Below are 15517 nucleotides of genomic sequence, written 5' to 3' on the forward strand. Positions count from 1 at the left end.
CCAAAATGCTCCAATGAGTGTTTCCTTTTGAGCATCATGTGAGTGCTCAAAAAGTTTCTGATTTTCGGATTAGAGATACTCAACCTGTACAAGCATCAGAGTGCCTTTCAACACGTGAGCAAACTGAGAGAGCTGAGGTTGTGAGGTGATGTGTCTTTCCCTGAAATAGATCTGTATTTAAGGATGAGTAAAGAAAAAGAATGGCAAAGACTAGAGGAAGTATCCTCTAATATATTAGAAGAAAATCCTTCCACATGAAGTAGGTTTATTATGAACACTTGTTTAATGTTTTCAGTATGAGCCAAAAGATATTACCTGTGTTAAAAAAGAATACCATACTATAAAGAAGGTAAGGTCACTATAAACTGAGAGCAAAATGAACTAAGAAAATAGTACATTAAACTAACAACATGGAAGCAGAAAATGAACCACGGAGAAAGCGTGTATCTTCCCAATTTTTTTTTCAATTAATTTGCATTTCTTTCATAATGAAAAAGTATAAAAGTATGTATTTATTCCAGTATAGTTAGAATTCTGATTGCTTTTTTTTTTTTTTTTTTTTTTTTTTGAGACGGAGTCTCGCTCTGTCGCCCAGGCTGCAGTGCAGTGGCCGGATCTCAGCTCACTGCAAGCTCCGCCTCCCGGGTTCACGCCATTCTCCCGCCTCAGCCTCCCGAGTAGCTGGGACTACAGGCGCCCGCCACCTCGCCCGGCTAGTTTTTTGTATTTTTTAGTAGAGACGGGGGTTTCACCGTGTTTGCCAGGATGGTCTCGATTTCCTGACCTCGTGATCCGCCCGTCTCGGCCTCCCAAAGTGCTGGGATTACAGGCTTGAGCCACGGCGCCCGGCCCCTGATTGCTTTTAATGGATGATTTTATGTTACATATATTGAAATAGTCAGAAGGGACTTGGACAATCCTTAGGCTAGATTTTCGTTCACTTTCCTCACCTTTAAAATTGGAGCGAGTCTTCCTGCTTAAAATCCCAAAGAAGTAGGCTGTGAAGACCAAAATCCCTGGTGGGAAGGGAGATTGGTTGCAGTGTTGGGCAGGGATGTCTGTTAATATGAAGTGTGAGAATGAATAAAAGGAGACTGAACAGCTTGGGTTTCCTTGGAATTTGCCATTAAGTGTAATGGAACAGACAATAGAATACAACCATAAAGGACAAAAGGCAATACAGATAATCAATGTAGTATATATCTCAGTGATTATCAACTAAAGATAAATAATGTTATGTTTCACTTCTGTTGATCCGATCTTTTCCTTCCAGTTAGGTTTTGTTCTGGATTACACTTTCTCTGGCAGTTTGGAGCCCATCTGTTTTGCTCTGTGCAGATCCTTGTTTTATATAATAAGTGAGTTACAGAGAATCTGGAATTTTCAGTTCTGTACTCTACTTACTCCTCACTCCTGCCTTTCAGTACAGCCTTTGAGTCTGGAGTGATAAGCTCTCCTGAGAAGTCATTTCAGAGCTTGTGTTTTAGCAGACTTCCTCTGCTTGTCTCTGCCCTGCCACTCTCATTGGTGAGCCTGGAACACTTGTCGGCTTTGATTAAACTCATGGAAATCCCAGGCCAGGCATAGTCATTAAGGTCACATTGTTTAAATCAGATTGTTCTGAGCTGAAAAACACCTTTTACATTAGCCAAAGGTATGACCTTGTATATGGCACTTTGTATTTTAGCATTTTACCCCATTGTTTTTGTAAATATAATAAATATAGCAAATACCTATTTTATTATTTTAGTGCTAATATTATCTTCTAATTATATAGTACTTTACAGTTTACAGAACATTCTCAGGAATGCTTTCTTCTCTTCTTTCTGTCTCTCTTTTTTTTTCCTCCAAGCTATTTTTTTCTTTTGTTATTTAGGTTTGATCATGAATTAGGCTTATTTTGGCATGTTAAGTATTTGTTTTATTTCATAAACATTCTGTGTAATTTTTTCCTTTCTTTAAATTTATGAATTCCTTGCCCTTAAACTCCATCTGTAGTGAGATTATTATGTCTTCTGTGCTATCCAGACTAGAAATAGCTTAAACTGCATAGAGCCAACAGTTAGATGTAAGAGAGGAGCATGGAGGAGAAAGTAAAGGGCTCATTTTAGTCTTTGCCCTGACATCTATATCATATCATTTATAGAAGTGTAGCTTTCCTATTCTGATGGATCAAAACCTTGAGAATATGTTTAAGTACTAAGGTAGCAGCATGCCCCACCATGAAATAAAAGTGATCATATTAATGTTAATATCTTATCTTTAGAGATTTCTTGAAAACAGTGGTACTCTAGTGACTTAAAAATCCCGAAAGATAATTTTAACTGGTCTTCAGGAGGTCTCTGATGCTGTGATGAGGCAGCTTTTGCCAGTTGTAGCCCAGACTCTTCTAAAAGCTATGATCTTGGTCCAAATGCAAACTGAATTTTTTTTCAGTATGGTTGAGATTTTGGTGGTAACTGTAGCATTTGAAAATGTAAATTATAGTCAGTCTCACTAAAACATCAACTCTAATACTGAGTTTTATAGATGAAAAACGTAAGATGCTTCTTTATGTTTTCGAAGTTAAGGTGACCCTTCTATCTCAGCCCCCTTTATTATCTTTGCGGTCAGCCTGAAGAAATGTGCTAACAATATTGCTGAAATAGGCGTTGGACTCTTTGGTGTAATATTACATTATTTTCAGATTTTGACACATTGGTGGTTAATTGCATTGCAAATTATTTTAACTATAAATTCTCCACAGTGATGCTTCATGCAGGAAAGGAAAAAGGAGAAATACAGATATAACATGATAGAGATGGAAAATGTTTGTCTTTCCTGGGACAAAGAGAAAATGTGTGTGGCCTATGCGAAGAATTAAAATAATCTGGTTTTACTGTTTCTGATTATGATTTAGATAGACATTTTATAAGGCAGTATATTTATTTATATAGGTGTTCTTGCTAACATTACATTTGCTGAACACATTATGCATTGCAAAATGCTTTCATATTCATACTGACTCTGAGAGTACAATTCTTGTCCTCACAGTAATATTCATTTCTGTTGGAGAGTCAAGTGAGGTAGAATAATATAGTAGAAAGAGCACCAATCTGAGAGTTAAAAGGATAGGTGTCCTGACCCCATTCTGGCATTTACTAGCTGTAAACAAGCTAAGTTAGCCTTTCTGACTAAGTTGAGGCCTTGGAGTATCTGTGACTTTTAAGGTCTAAATGCCATAATTTTTAGATGACAAATAAGAATCATTAGAAAGCAGTATGGCCACATAAAGTGATAAATTGAAGGACTGTCTTTATTTGAGACCACTCTATATATGACCAAGGACACTATATATTTGTAAAAATAAAGTTAGATGGCACATATTCAGTTTTGATACATGGATATATTACATAGTGGTGAAGTCTGGGCTTTTAGTGTAGCCATCACCTGAATGGTGTACACTGTAACCATTAAGTAATTTCTAACCCCTTACCCCTTCCCACCCTTCCACTCTTCTAAGTCCCCAGTGTTTATCATTTCACAGTCTATGTCCACGTGTATACATTTTTTTTAGCTCTCACTTATACGTGAGAACATGTGGTATTTGACTTTCTCTTTCTGAGTTATTTCACTTAAGGTAATGGCCTCCAGTTCCATCCATGTTGCTGCAGAGGACATGATTTTATACTTCTTATGGCTGAGTAGTGTTCCATGGTGTGTATACACACACACACACACAGAGACATATATGTACACATATATATCACATTTTTATCTAGTCTGTTGATGGACACTTAGCTTATTTACTTCCTTATCTTTGCTATTGTGAATTTTGATATAATGATTTAGTTTCCTTTGGGTAGATACCCAGTAGTGAGATAGCTGGATCAATGCTGTACATTTTTTTAAAGTGCAGTTACAGTCACTGTCAATGTAAAGATTTCTTTAACAAGGTAATTGAATCAGTCTGGAAACAGAAGCCACACAGTAACTTAAAGGAAGTTTGATAGAAATAATTATAAATTATGGTAAGAAATACCTGCAAACAGGTAAAGAACGCCCTAAACCATGTCCTACAACTGAGAAATAGTACCCAAGGAAAGATATCTTTTAAGTGGAACACCCTTCCCAAGGCTGAGATGTGGCTGCAGCTTCACTGGGTTGCCTAGATCAGAGCTTATCCTCAGTTGCCAGGCAAGTGGAAGACAGCCTTCAAGGATGTAGGCAAGTGATGCTGCTGGGAAGGTTCACAGCAAGAGTTAGGATGATGCTGTGAGTAAGAGGTCTGGAGAGCATGTTGAGATAGCCTCAGGATGGTGATCACTGAGCCCAGGCTGGGGTTGCAACGTCACTGTGGGACTACATGATCTAGACATGCGGCTGGGGCACAGCACTACCAATATCCCCACACGCATGTACTGCTAGTAGACCCTGCAATAGGAACAGGAAAAAATAAAAGAAAGCCCATGGGAACCTAGAAGCCTTCTTCTCCTTGCGGTGTCCCTCCACTGCCCTCTATTGACAAAAACTTAACATTGTGCTTACTGTACAAGATAAATGCTTAGAGTCCAATCCATTGTCACAGAGCAAGCACTAAAGGATGAATTTAGAGCTGAGAGCCACAAAACTCATAACTGACACAGTGTGGTTAGCTCTTACCTCCATAAAACTACATATAGCTGCTTCACATTTCTCAACTACAAGTGAAGACATCGCTCCCAGGTCTCTGCCATTTGTTCCCTATTTATCCATAAAGTGTATATGTATGTGTGTGTGTGTGTGTGTGTGTGTGTATCTATAGTGCCTCAAATTTCCAGAAGCTTATCTAATTATAATGAACTGCTTCACTCTTGCTTTTTGAATATAAAATCCAAACTAAAATCAAAACATTTTTCTAATAACCTACATCTTAGATGAGCTATCAATATGTCCAGTCTGTTCTTTTTCTTGAACCTGAAAGTCCTGTGTCCTCTAATGAGTGATCTCTCATCTTCTTCAGAACCTGCCACAAGTCTGCTTATCTCTGTTTCCTGCCTATGAAACAGCAGATAAATAGAATTGAGATCGTCCCAGATCCAATTCTGGTTTCCAGCTTACTCTATTTCCCTATCAGAAGGGAGAGTAGTGGTGGAGCCTCTTGTCCCAACTCTTAATTCATACCAGATTGTTTCAGGTAAGTAGCTGAAAGTAGGTTGGAAGTGTCATGGGTCCACTTCTTGCTCATCAAAGGAGGTGTACATTTGGGACTGACATTTTCTCACGGTTTTGGCATTGATCTTATTCTTAGTTGATTATTATTTTAAAGTGCAATTTTTAGGCTGTATTATTATCTTGATGTTGGGCTTACTAGGCATTAAAATATTTCATAGTTACGTGCCAAACAATGTTGAAAGCACAGTGGTTAAGCAAGCAGGAACTGAAGCAAAACTGCCTGGTTGTAACTTGGCTCTGCCATTTAAAAGTTGAGTGACCTTGAGCAAGTTTTTAACATCTTTGTGCCTCCATTCCTACATCTGTACAATAGGGATAATAGCAGTGTTTCCTTCTTAGGGAGGTCATGGGGGTTAAATTTGTTAATACGTGTAAATGACTTAGAAGAATACTTGGAATATAGTAAGCTCTCAATAAATATCAGTTATTGTTTCATTTAGTCATCCTCACAATACAGTGAGATCAGTATTATTTTTATCCCAATTGTATATACATAAGGAAACTTGAGGCACACAAAAGGATTAAACAACTTTCCCCAGATCTTGGAGCTAGTAAGTGGTGAAGTTACTATTCAGTCTGAGGCTTTTAATCACTATACTATAGCTGACTCTATAGATGACCTCAAAATCTAATTCTAAGGTCATAAATTATAGACATTTAATTTCAGTGACTTTCTTTTATGTCTTTCTATTGGTAATTTTCCTTTGGCATTCATAGTAGACAGGATTCTAAGATGACCCCCAGGACTCCTGTCCCCTGGTATATAATTGCCTTCTTCCTTAGTGTGGTTGAGACCAGGGAATATGATGAATTTCACTCTCATGATTAGGTTTTGATCTATGGCAAATGTGAAGGAATTTCAAGGATATATTTAAGGTCTCTTGTCAGTTGACTTTAATATACTTAAAAGGGAGATTATCTTGGTGGGCCTGAACTTATCATGTGAGCCCTTTAAAACAAGATTCAAAGGAGGCAGATATTCTCTTGCTGGCCTTGAAGAAATCAGCTGCCATGTTCTGAGAGGGCCTGTGGAGGGAGTCACACAGTGAGGACCCGAGGACAGCCTCTGGGAATTGAGAACAATCTCCAGATGACAGCCAACAGGAAAGTGGGGAACTCAGTCATACAGCCACAAGGAAATGAATTCTACTGACAACCTGAATGAACTTGAAAGCAGATTCTTCCTTACTTACACCTCCCTGTAGGAATACAGCCAGGTTGACACTTTGGTTTCTGCCTTGTGAGACCGGGGACTGGTTCCAGTGCCTGGACTCCTGAGCCATGGAAACTGAGAGAATGTGTGTTTCTTTAAGCCTCCAACCTTGTAGTAATTTGTTACACAGCTATAGATACCTAATACAGTATCATTAATTTAAATTTCAACTCAAAAAGAACAAAAACAAAAAATGCATTTTTTAAAGCCAATAAGAGGCTAGTAGCCAGCAGAGAATAAATATGAAAACAATTCTTCTGAGAATTTAAATGTAAGGTACTATATTGCCTCGTAACTTATTTGATTCATGTCTTATTTATTATAAAGACTTTTTTGACTAAAGGCAACAACATGTCATTGTGAAAAGAGCATTTGGCTAAACATCAGCACTTCTGGGTTTTAGTCTTGACTTTTCCATTAATTTTGTTGTGTGACTTGTGCATGTCACTTAACCTCTCATGGATCCCTAAGTGTCATTCAGGAAGATTGAACAAAATGATTTCAAATCATCTGTCTCAAAATTCTATGAATGTAAGGATTTAAGTAATTAGAAGCTTGTAGTAACAGGACTAACACTGTCAATAAACTTTAGGACCTTTAAGTTTTAATGTGGCAAAATGTAAGAAATTAGGAGGAAATTATGCTTTTAAGATCATAAATTTTGACTTACTAATTTTAACGCATAATAGGCTCTTAGGGGTCGTTGCTTCTTTTCTGTTATCAGGAACACAAGGGCAGCATGCTCAGTGTCAGTGATGTTAAGCACAAAACCAAATACATTAGCAGAAACACTGTCCCACGCTATGAAATCCTTGAGTGTAGTAGTTGGCATTTGAATCATGTAACAGACATTTAGTGATTGTTGAAGGTATGAATGGCTTAATGAAGGCTGGTGATTTTTGTTGTGTTTTTCCCCATCATGAGAGTTTGACATGTAAAGGGACTGTAGGAGTTTTCCAGGCCTTATTGGGATGAAGTTCACATGACCTTTATTTACTTGCAACTATTTCCTTTCTGAAGCTATTTGAAAATCTTAATCTTTGCTGTATATAAATATAATTTTAATATTGGATTAAAATTGGAGTTTTATTCTATTACATTAGTTTTTCAAGTTTAAAAGTTGTTTCTCCTTCAATTCTCTGTACTCGTATGAACAAGAAATTCTTCCCGTGTTGGATAATTTATATATAGAATAATAATTTTAAATACTAATTTAAATTCTGTTTATGAATGTTACTCTTTCAAAGTTACCTATGATTGTTCAACAGTTGTATCTTGTTAGGGAACCATCATAAGAGTGCAAAATTTCTAGCTCAACAGAGATCTGTAAAGTACTAAGATACTAAACATACTATATTTAGTGAGGCGTATACTTAGAGTTCTCACAATTTAATATCAGAATAAATGTATGATATTTTGTAAAAAATAAAGCCTCCCTTGTTCCCCCAGTACAATGCAAATGTCATCCGACATTGGCACAGAATTGCAGAACTTATAATACTGAATTATACTAACATTCAAATAAAACAATAAAATAAAAACATACTGGTCAGACACAGTGGCCCACGCCTGTAATCCCAGCACTTTGGGAGGCTGAGGCGGGCGAATCACGAGGTCAGGAGTTCGAGACCAGCCTGGCCAACACGGTGAAACCCCGTCTCTAGTAAAAATACAAAAAATTAGCTGGGCGTAGTGATGCGCACTTGTAGTCCTAGCTACTCGGGAGGCTAAGGCAGGAGAATCACTTGCACCCAGGAGGCGGAGGTTGCAGTGAGCTGAGATCACACCACTGCACTCCAGCCCTAGCGACAGAGAGGGACTCCGTTTCAAAAAAAACCCATACTTTATTCTTTAGACATTTTAATTGAAATATTATATCAATAAATATTTAAACATGTATACACTGTTTATCAAAATAACTTTCATTACTATTTTCCATGCTGTTGCTAATAAGCCTGAATTGTTTAAACTGTATTTAAATTGTAACTTTCACATCATTGTTGCCATCTTAAGATGTATATCCATCTGTTGCTTCCTTAATTTATCTTGATTTTATATTTTATACCCTTCTTCCTTGTATATACGTATATACCCAAAAAGTATAAATTTCCTTTTGTAAAGCTTTTTCTAACCTTATCAGCCTTGAGTTCTTTCCTGCATCAAATGAATTTTTTCAATTTTTTATTCTAAAGATATTTTTATTCATTTGTTCCAGTATACTTGGAAGAATAAGTGAATAGTACCCCACTTATTTAGAAAAGCAAATAAAAATACTTTAAGTAGCTCAATAGTGCCTAAGTGGGCTACCAGACTGACGTAAGAGTTTTTTTCTGTCCCTTAGCTTTTTACCACTATTTGCACTTAGAACACTTTCTGCATTTCTTTTTTTAAAAAACAATAGCTGGCCAGGTGCAGTGGCTCACGCCTGTAATCTTAGCACTTTGGGAGGCAGAGGTGGGCGAATCATGAGGTCAGGAGTTCGAGACCAGCCAGGCCAACATGGTGAAACCCCGTCTCTACTAAAAACACAAAAAAATTAGCTGGGTGTAGTGGCAGGCGCCAATAATCCCAGCTACTCGGGAGGCTGAGGCAGGAGAATAGCTTGAACCCGGGAGGCGGAGGTGGCAGTGAGCCGAGATCACGCCGTTGCACTCCAGCCTAGGCAACAGAGTGAGACTCCATCTCAAAAAAATAATAATAGCTAAAACTTCATGTATTAATCTTAAAAGTATCTGATAAATTCAGAGATAATGAAAGAAATCTATTCAGACATAATGAAAGAATGCTATCTTATTATTGGTTAATGTCTTAATGTGGGGTTATTATTTTTTGAATCCCCACATTAAAATGGTGCTTTATTTTATGCTAAATATGCTCTGCTCAGATCTTTTTTCCCTTTAAAACTTATATTTAGGTAAACCAGTGTGTATATATGTGTGTATATGTGTGTGTGTGTGTGTGTGCGCACAGATAGATAGTATAGAACCGAATACAAAATCTTTGCATTTCAGCCTGAGAATATGATGTATTATATTTATATTTGAAATTAATATAAACTACCTGAGAAAAATATCACACAATACCATAAAATTCAGCATATGAAACTCTTCAGTTTTAAAAGATTAAGTCATGGCTACCCTTGTCTGTTAACTGTTAGTCATTAATCCTTTGTCACCTTGGGTGGTTTATAACAGAATCCACAAAGTCAGTTAAACATTTATTTCCATTTCATGTTCTCTGTAGCTTTATTTAAGGCATATCATTTACTAGTCTTTAATTTTAGGTACAAATTTTTCTTCTATTTTTAGAAATAAAGGTAAATATAATTTAAAATACTTTGGGGACTGGGTGCGGTGGCTCATGCCTGCAATCCCAGCACTTTGGGAGGCCGAAGTAGGTGGATCACCTGAGGTCAGGAGTTAAAGACCAGCCTGACTAATATGGTGAAACCTCGTCTCTACTAAAAATACAAAAAGTAGCCGGGTGTGGTGGCATGCGCCTGTAGTCCCAGCTACTCAAGAGGCTGAGACAAGAGAATTGCTTGAACCCAGAAGGCGGAGGTTGCAGTGATCACCAAGATCACACCACTGCACTCCAGCCTGGGCGACAGAGCGAGACTCCATCTCAAAAATAAAATAAAGTAAAAAATAAAATAACTTGGTATGAATATTGCAAAAATAGCAAATAATCCTCTTTAAACAGTGGTTACTAGTCATCTTCTAGCTAGCATAGAGTTGTACTTTTGCTGGTAAAATTGCTTTAAGTTTTCCCAGAGAGCCATGTCTTTCACAGTCTCAGTTCTAATATTCCTTATCTAAACTACATTCTGAATTGCAAGAACATTTGCAACCCTGCCTTATATTTTGTTATACTATGTAGTTTAAATATGTTATATAACATCCATCTAATGCAGACATTGATTTTTAAACAATACAAAATGAAATTGATCAAAAAAAGAAGTACAGAGCTAAGCATAGAAACAGAATTAGCACAATAATGATTAGGAATTCAAGTCTTTCTGCCATGTTAATGACCTTGGTCTATTTATTTAGCTTCCTTCTCACATCTGTTAAACTGGCTATAATACCTACTTTAGGAAGTTGTTATTAGGATAAATGATATAATAAATATTTAGCATTGTGCCAGACACATGGTAGGTGATCTACAAATTATATCTAATAATAATGTTGTTGAATTATAATAAAAATGTATTTTTCTTGCTATTTTATAATTTTCTTTTTCTAGAATATGTTTAGGTAGTAATAGATAATATTGTGTTTTAAAATATAAATTATATAATATAATATCTCACATGATTTCACTTAATGAGTAGCATTGACCAAATTCAGCTTTTATAAGATACGTTAAATAACTTACCTGGAACTTTCCTATAGTACTGCTAATGTGGTTTCCTGCAGTAACTTGATGGATGATGCAGTAATGAGTATAGAATTAGCATGTAAAACAAGGCCATTTTATACCCCTTCTAATTGCCTTATTTAGTTAAGTGCCAAATGCTACAATATAAAGGTTCTAGTATACTATCTCTAAAACAGGAAGCAAAGTTCTAATGGGATTTCTTTTCTAATTCTATTTTTTAAGATCTTTAATCTATTAAATCCTGATAGCTTTGCTGGTAAACTCACCCTTTTGTATTTCTAGCAGCACCTAGCACGTAGCAAGCATTTGGCAAAGAAAATTACTCAAGAGAAAGCTGAGAAGACATTTTTGCAACTTAATGTGATGAATTTAATTGATATTTTCTTTTCCCTAAAATGTCTATAGTCTGGTATTTCTGCCTTTCCTTTTTCCACCTCACTTCTATAAAACTACCAGTGCTTGAATAGGAGAGCCACTATTGCTCATTGCAAGAGTGTTATATGAGGCCTTAAATGTTGTAAGAAATATATATATATGAGAGAGAGAGAGAAAGCACCATTTATATGCATCCATTACTTTCCTATTTATATATTGGACTCTTTTGAAATATGCTTCAATTTGTAGAAACCACAAAGGTTCTTTTTAACATACTGACTTCGTACCCTTCAGGTTAGCATGCTATCCAAGTATCCTGTATAGAAACCTTTCAGCATTCACAATGTTATCTCCCCCACTAGAGATAAAGAGAAAATAAGAATGAAAATATAACCACATAGGGAAGGGAAGGAATAGTTAAAAGATTTAATTCTGCCATAGTATTTTTCTTCCTGTCAAACATACAATTTGAACTGCAGCCAGTTTTTATATGTTAAGTACTGCCATTGTGTCCTTTTTCCATGGCTGCTGATGAATATTTTTAAGACAAATTTTTAAAAATACAGAGAATGGGATTCCAGGATGGGCCACATAATTTGTGAGACCTAGTGCAAAATGAAAATGCCAAGCATTTCTGCAACAGCAGAGCATAAAACCAAGTGTAGGCCCATGTGCACCTGCACAAGTCACCCTCCCACAAAGCTGACCCTGAAGGGTTCCCTATTTCAGGGGAATGATCTTCCTGTTGGCACTTTGCCTAGCAGCTTTTCAGAGTAAATACCTTCATTGTATCTAAGAGCATTGAGACCTGAATATCAGAGAGAGTAAAGAGATGTGAACTCTCCATCATGGCCATGCAGCTAGACTAACCAGTGTAATTACTGATCATTGTAAGATGGTCAGCAAGGTAATTCAATTAAGAATAATGAGATAATTCATACCATGAGTAGGATTTCAGCATTTTGAGGGTTGAGAAAGCAACAGAGGAGGAAAAAGCATTTATTGGGTGTCTTTTTTGGATAGGAGCCATATTGGACTCTTTTTAATGCATTATCATGTCTTAGCCTGTCAGCCATATAAAGTAATCTTTATTAGCTCATTTCATTTTCTATCTGAGGAAGGTAAATCTCAAGGATATAAAATAACTTGTTTATAGTCACACAGCAATCATTGGCAGTGTGGTGATTGCCCACATCTGTCTTCAGATGAAGCCCATGTCCTTTCCATGGGTATTGGTACCATGAGGCTGTGTGTCTATCTTTAGGGGCTGATAGACACAATAAACGTACAGACTTGAGAAGCAGATGCCAAAAGCACTAGCACAATTAGGGAAATTTAGCATGACAGTTTCTTTAGTGTAAAGAAGCTGAGCCCAGCACAAAGTGAGGCCATGGACCAAAGATAGAACATAAATAAAAAGAGAGTTCTTATTATCTTGACCAGACAAGAGAAACTGTTGTGAAGGGAAAATAAATCTCAGGATCCCCAAATCACTAAGCCAAGGGAAAAGTCAAGCTGGGAACAATGTCAGTCAAATCTGCCTCCCATTTTATTTCTAAATAAGATAGCTACAAAGATAAGAAGCTACATACCTCCCTCACAATTTGCCCACAAGGAAATACCTTGTGGACAAAGGACAGACAGAACTCAAAGTCATTCCTCTGAGGCTTACCTGAGACAAATGCATATCTGATTGCTTCCTGTGCCCTCTTTGCTTATATAAAAATGCAGATTCACTGAGCCAGACTAAATTGTGTATTCAGTGGAAGGCTGATCAAAGACTCAAAGAATGCAACCTTTTGTCTGTAAGTGGGGGCTTCTAGTTTGTCCTGCCTTACAGGACTGAAGCAATGTACATCTTACACATATTGATATATGACTCATGTCTCTCTAAAATTAAAGCAAGCTATACTCCAATCACCATGGGTACATGTCATCAGGACCTACTGACAAAAGCAAGCTGTATTCCAGTCACCATGGGGTACATGTCATCAGGACCTACTGAGGCTGTGTCATGGGCGTGTCCTTAACCTTGGCAAAATAAACTTCCTAAATTGACCGAGATTTGTCTCAGATATTTTGAGTTCACACTGTCTACCTCACAGTAGACTAATAACAGTGGCTACAGAACAAATGTAACATGTTGGAGATGGATAGATGATAATACCTTGATTGCAAAATAGTAGTTCCTCCTATAGTTAGAGCAAAAAAAAAAAAGTTTCAAATGATGAAAACCGGGCTTCAGTAAATACAATGAGAGTCTGTGAAGCATCTGAGGGCCAGCATATTTTAGGGCAATATAGTTCAAGCTTCTTCATTCATATTCCACTTTCTTCATGATTTTGCCATTCGTAAGCCTTAAAATACCATGATAGCTGTAACACATATTTTAAATTTATTATTTCATACAGTTAGCATGAATGGATTTATCCTGACAAAAGCACTAGCTTTCTGTCCGTAGTAAAGCCACTCTACTAATTGTTTAAGCTCATTTGCTCTGCAGTTCATTCAACTAATATTTATTGAATGCTTTGTATTTTCTAGGATTTGTCTACCTGATCTAGGTGGTAGGTAGAGGTGGAGGAAAAAAGATAAGAAGACAGAGATGAGTAGGGCACGGTACCTGCCTCAGAGGGATTCAGAATAAAATAGTTTCACAGTTTCAGATTGTTCATAGAATGCTGAGAAAGCAGGATTGAGATTTTGCCTGGAGGAGGTGGAAAACTTTACACAAAGTTGAGCAGGAAAGTCTAGATAAATAAGTAGGAAGAGTTTGTTAAGCATATTTGGAAGATTCATCTTTCCTGGATCTTGGCCAGATTTTTTTTAACTTTTCTGACCATGAATTAAAAGATGTCAAGATTTTTTATAGTGTTCAGTTCAATCTTATGGTTGTAATCAAGAGGTTCTCAGATTAAGTTTGTTTAACCATCATTTTTTGTAGGTATGGTAAATCAAATAATAGAAGCAGTATAACCATAACTAATGAATATTTTGGCATATAGTTCTTACATTCATAATTTAGAATGTAGGTGTGTTGTGTGTAAATGTGTTTTCATTTCACCTGAATTTCTTTGTACAGATTTTACAGAATAAAATGCCAGTTACTTTCTTCTACTGTTTCTTTTATTTTTCCTTGTAAAAACATTATTACGAAAGGTGATTTATATGTTACTTACAACACGTATTTACCACAACTATTTTTCTTTTTGTGCTACCAGTGTAAAACTCTTTCTGGAGTCTGTGACCACATCATATCCCTGTCATCAGATCCTCTGGTTTCACAGTCTGCTCACCTGGAAGTGATTCAACTAGCAAACATCAAACCAAGCGAAGGGCTGGTAAGAGATACCATGTTTATCAAAACCACCATCCATCAGTAGACAGCTAGTGATGTGGACAAAGCAGCCTCTGAATGTGGGAATCTATGAATTTCAACAGACACTGAACATTTTGGTATTTTTTTCCTAGAGGAATTATGGTAGTGGAAGTTTGTGTTGCATAAGAAGTTTTATTAAAATAAATGAAAATGAAGGAGAGTTGAAAATGGTGACTTCTGAATTAATTTGGTACTCATTTAGCTTCAATTACATTCTTTCACCTCCCTCCCCACCAAAGTTCCTTAGGTTTAAAGGAAGTTTAAGAGTTTTATAATAAACACCACAGTGTTACCTGCTCATGAAGTAGGTGTTTTGTTTGTTTGTTTTGTTTGTTTGACTTTGGTTTGTCCTGGTTTTAATAGTTATTCCTTCCCCTAGGGTGGGTTAGCTAAACAATATTCTCTGATATTCTTTATAACTCACATTCATTCTTTGAAGGGTAAGTAAGCAAGTGGATATTGCCAACACTAGATGTCTATGAGTTGTATTTTTTATTATGTAATAATAAATATAATCGTGTTTTATATTTTGTTCACCTGATTAAAAAGTGTATTGGTTCTAGATTTAACCCAAGAGAGAGACTTTTTTAAAAATAAGTCTTAAGGAAGAAAGCATATAAAAATTGATATTGAGACAAAAAACAAGAAACTGGCTAGAGAATATCTTAACTACTACACAACTGTTACATGTTGGTTTGGTGCTATAGTGTTTCCACTTTCTCCTTGTATATGAATTTACCAAGTAATGATCTTTTGGAAAATAGAAATCTTGGCAACTAGCATTAATAATTGAATTAAGATAATATATTCTTTAAGATTTCTAAGCAAGTTTAACTTTTTCTGTGGCTTTTCTTTTTCATACATCTATATAACTGTTCAGAAGGCAAAGCCTTTATTGACTACCACTGATTTTTCAGTTTGATGCCATCTCTCCTAGAGAGTAAGTTTTCTCCGGATATGTGGCAAATTAATTCTGG

The 15517-nt window shown here is 36.4% G+C and overlaps 1 protein-coding gene across 8 annotated transcripts in view; it reads left to right on the forward strand.

Moving 5' to 3' along the window:
- The window catches only part of CNKSR2 (connector enhancer of kinase suppressor of Ras 2), a 303713-nt gene that overhangs the window by 118920 nt on the left and 169276 nt on the right, over positions 1-15517 (forward strand). For all 8 annotated transcript variants that reach the window (XM_030934668.1, XM_030934669.1, XM_030934670.1 and 5 more), the window contains exon 6: positions 14383-14502. In XM_030934668.1, the coding sequence (XP_030790528.1) occupies positions 14383-14502 (120 nt within the window). The remainder of the gene's footprint in view (positions 1-14382; positions 14503-15517) is intronic.

This window comes from Rhinopithecus roxellana, chromosome 7 (assembly GCF_007565055.1).
Source record: "Rhinopithecus roxellana isolate Shanxi Qingling chromosome 7, ASM756505v1, whole genome shotgun sequence".
NCBI lineage: Eukaryota > Metazoa > Chordata > Mammalia > Primates > Cercopithecidae > Rhinopithecus > Rhinopithecus roxellana.